Here is a 4,127-nt window from a genome sequence, read left to right on the forward strand (position 1 = left end):
GGTTAAGAAGTTTAGTGAAGATGATTATATATGCTTTAGTTGCTTTTTTGTTTGTTTTATTACTTATACTTTGTCTTTTACAATGCTTACAAAAATTAATAACTCATTCGATTTCAGGGGTTCTTTTTGTGCAACAGGAAGGGGGAGATGTAGGACAAGGCCTCAAGGACAAGAGTCCAAGTACTGATAGCCTGATGAATAGGGACTTGTTAGAACTTGTAGGGCACAAGCCCTGGGAGCAAAGGAACAAGCTAACTGCAGGCCCCTGAGCCGTCACAGTTGAGGAGGCAACCAGACGGACAGAGAAACGAGTAGCCAGATAAGGGAACAGATGGCACCAATATGTATTCAAGAAAGCCGCTTAGAAAGAAACTCCCTAATCTTGGAATAGAAATTATTGCTAGGTCAAGATAAACTAGTAAGTTCCTATTGTTCTAACGGTGTGCCTTAAATATCAACCAATCAGTGTTTTTTATGCTTAAGATTTAACCAATCAGTGTGTAATATGTAGAAGGTAGAAACATATATAATTGTAAGAAAATCACTAATAAAGGGACAACTTGCTTGCATCAAGCTGCGTCCCGTCTCTTCATTCGCCGCAATATAATATAATATATAATATTGTACATACACACATACATATATATATATATATATAAAATATAATTCTTTTTAGATCAACGCAATAATTGGATTACGCAATAATCAAGGCTGACCACCAATTCCACCGACACCTCATTGGCAAGAACGGAGCTAACAGTAAGTGGAGTGCCTTTCTAGTCCTTCCCATGCTCACACTCTTCGTGTTTAGTAGATGGTATCAGGGGCTCTGTAGCTCACCCAGTGTGCTGTCTCCATCACATTTCCTCTGCTTTTCTGGAGTGGTGGTGGTACAAGGAGAGAAATGGGCCGTGAGGCCTTGCAATGGCTTTAATGTGTGAAAGTACCTTGGGAGCCTGAACAGTAGTAGAATTACTTTGATGTGTCCTGGAGGAAATTTTTTTGTTTGTTTTTTTTCACGCGTTGCTCTGTGTGAATGACATTTTAGCAGCCAGTTGTGGGTGGTGGAAATGTGCTTGGTGAGCTTCTCCCTGTAGAGGAATGAAGGCGGTGGGTTGATTAGCATTGATAACACGCAGCTGTGGCCTTGCCTCAGAGGCAGTGGGTTGATTGACATGGACGACGTGCAGGTGTAGCTGGTTCCCGCTAAGGGGTTAAATAGCCCTGTGGCTTGTGGGAGAGGGTGTCAGCTGGAGGAGGAGCAGTGTGGTCTGGCCTCTGGAGGAAGGTGCTACAGCACCGGCAGTAGAATATGGCCAACGCTAAAGCCTTGTTGCGGTCTGCTAGTTTGATAGCACTGCAACGTGTCCCCAGCCAAGAGTTTGGGGTAGAAAGGAACGATTATCCTCTGCTCTAAATGTGATACTGTTTGGGGAAGAAACACGCCTGGCTCTGACAAGGGAACAATGGGCTCTGTAGATGCCACGGTATTTACTTGGACAGGCTCTCGTGTGGCACAGGTCTGCTCTCGCTGAACTCCAGGGGGAAAAGGCAATTTCCCCTGGCTCAACCCTACCCCACCGAGCTCTTCCCAGAGGCGGCTTTACTTCTTCAACAGCCTCTGAGCAGTGATAATCAAGGTGCCTTGCTTCCAGGTCTTTGCCTAGCAGACGGCGTCACCACAGTCCTTGCCTCGAAGTGAACAGGATGAAGGATCTGTACAAGGTGTCTGTGCGCATTCCCCCGGACAACGAGAAGAGCAACCCGATCAGAATGGAAGGAGACCCACAGGGGGTCCCACAGGCCAAGAAAGAGCTGCTGGAACTCGCTTCCCGTATGGTGAGTGGGTAGGACGTGATGTTTGGGAGACTGCAGGGTTTGGGCTCTCGTGTTCCCTTGTAACCTTCTGGTGCGAGTGTGTGCCCCTTGCCCATGGAGCACTTGGATCTCATGACAAGTGCAAGTTCCTCTTCACAAATGTCTTCCTCTGTTCCCTCGGGTAGCCCTTCTCTGTCAATGCAGAGTGAATTTTGTCTAGAGAAAAGGGGGACAGTGCTGGCAAGTAAACCGTCGGGCAGAAAACTGCTAAGTAAAAGTATATGGCTCTCTGGCTGAACACTCAGAGTGCGCTCTGTTCCCATCAGGAAAACGAACGCACAGCGGACCTAATCATTGAGCAGAAATTCCACCGGACCATCATTGGGCAGAAGGCTGAGCGGATCTGGGAAATCCAGGAGAAATTCCCAGAGGTAAGGCTTTGTAGGAGATGAGGAATCCGGAGGGGTTATTTCCTACATGGGTAGTAGGCCTGTCGTCACAGAAGTCGTAACTTTAGTGGCTCTGTAGCGCAAGTGTCTGAGAAAGTTCTTTTAGCCAGAGGCCGCTAACACGGTTCCCCTTTTCTGAATGGGAAAAGGGCATGCGTAGGATCCCCCCAACCTTTGCATGTGTCTGACACAAGGGCTCTTGCATTTGCTTGAGCTGACTATAAATGACCGCTCCTGCAGGTTATCATCAGCTTCCCAGACCCTGCACGCAAGAGTGACATCGTCCAACTCAGAGGTCCCAAAAATGAGGTGGAAAAGTGCACCGAGTACATGCAAAAGATGGTGGCAGACCTGGTAAGGAGGTCTTCTGGCTGCTGTTCCCTCCTATGTGCCTGGATAACCCTGGGGCAAAGCAGAGCTCTGCTGGCTTGGGTAGAGCTAAAACACCTCAAGAGGAGGGAGCTGTCGACGCTGTTTTGGCTGAATGGAGGCAGGGGGTAGTACCTGTTATGTGAAGGCTATAGGGGAACGTACTTGCCTTTGTTTATTCTTACAAGCCTCTCATATAGAGAACTTCCTTGGGTCTAAGCCTCTTTTCAAAAGCTCGTTTATCAGAGTTCCTGAAGTCGGGCCTCACTTGCCATGACAGTGTAATCTTCAGTTCTCCTTTCCTTTCTCCCTTAGGTTGAAAACAGCTTTTCTATTTCTGTCCCCATCTGCAAACAGTTCCACAAGAACATCATAGGGAAAGGAGGTGCCAACATCAAGAAGGTGAGATATCGTTCCTAACTCCAGTGCTCGTGATGATCACTGCCTGCAGCAAAATCCCACTAGATGCTCTCTCCTGCTCATTGGCTATGTCAAATATAGCCTGCAAGGGCTTTTCTTCTGACATGGGACACTTCTGAGATGATTTTTTTTCTTTTTTTTTTTCCTTTGTGGCAGATCCGTAAAGAAAGCAACACCAAAACTGATCTCCCAGCAAAGAACAACAACTCGGAGACAATTGTTATCACAGGCAAGAGAGCAAACTGTGAGGCTGCTTGCCACAGGATTCTTGCCATCCAGAAGGAGCTGGTTAGTGAAGCAACTGGCCTTTTGCGGTTGAGGGACTTGACAATGTTGCTAGAAGACACAGATACAGATGTGGCTGTAATGGGTGAGGGCAGGGTGGAGACAAATATGTCGGTCTGTTCTTGACTCGTAAACCAAAGTTTGTGACTGCTCCTGTCAGGAGTAGCCAGTCTCCAAGCCCTCTGCTCAGGCATTTCTTCCAGATCTATAAAGCTCCTAGCAAGGTGGGAGTTAGAGGGTAAGCACAGTGGGTGCAGACACGTTTCTGCAGCTTGACTCAAGAGGCTGGTACTGTCCTCCCTTAGGCCAACAGCACGGAGGTGGAGGTCTCTATTCCTTCCAAACTGCACAGTTCCCTCATTGGTGCCAAAGGTCGCTTTGTCCGCTCCATCGTGGAGGAGTGTGGTGGAGTCCACATCCACTTCCCCACCAAGGGCTCTGGCAGTGGCACCGTGACCATCAGGGGCCCAGCCCAGGGTGTGTAGAAAGCCAAGAAACAGCTGCTGCACCTGTGAAACAGCACAAGGTCTTAATAAATAAATAAATAATTGGCAATGCTCTGTTTGTGTTGAGAAAGGCATCTAGTCTGGCTAACTAGAAAAGAAAAGGTGGGCACCTGAAGGAGGGAAGGAGACCATCAAGTCAGGAAATCGTTGAAGAAAGAAAATTTCACCTAGATCCCCCCTATTATGAATGGATTGACTGGGTGTCCAAATCCGTGTATTATTGCAAATGTGCTGTGTCAATTTTCTCACCCCAAAGAGCAGGGAGCAGAACTTTTCTGCT

At 47.5% G+C, this 4,127-nt stretch overlaps 1 protein-coding gene across 1 annotated transcript; it reads left to right on the forward strand.

The window, feature by feature from the left end:
- Positions 1-689: 689 nt before the first annotated feature.
- On the forward strand, positions 690-3,646 carry LOC129783201 (vigilin-like; the record flags this gene model as incomplete). The annotated part of the gene is made up of 6 exons (XM_055793075.1): positions 690-759; positions 1,700-1,839; positions 2,145-2,249; positions 2,508-2,621; positions 2,952-3,038; positions 3,213-3,646. Coding segments are annotated over 6 exons (771 nt in total), but the record flags the coding sequence as incomplete, so codon positions are not given.
- Positions 3,647-4,127: the final 481 nt, after the last annotated feature.

The sequence above is a fragment of the Falco peregrinus genome, chromosome W, assembly GCF_023634155.1.
Source record: "Falco peregrinus isolate bFalPer1 chromosome W, bFalPer1.pri, whole genome shotgun sequence".
Classification (NCBI taxonomy): Eukaryota; Metazoa; Chordata; class Aves; order Falconiformes; family Falconidae; genus Falco; species Falco peregrinus.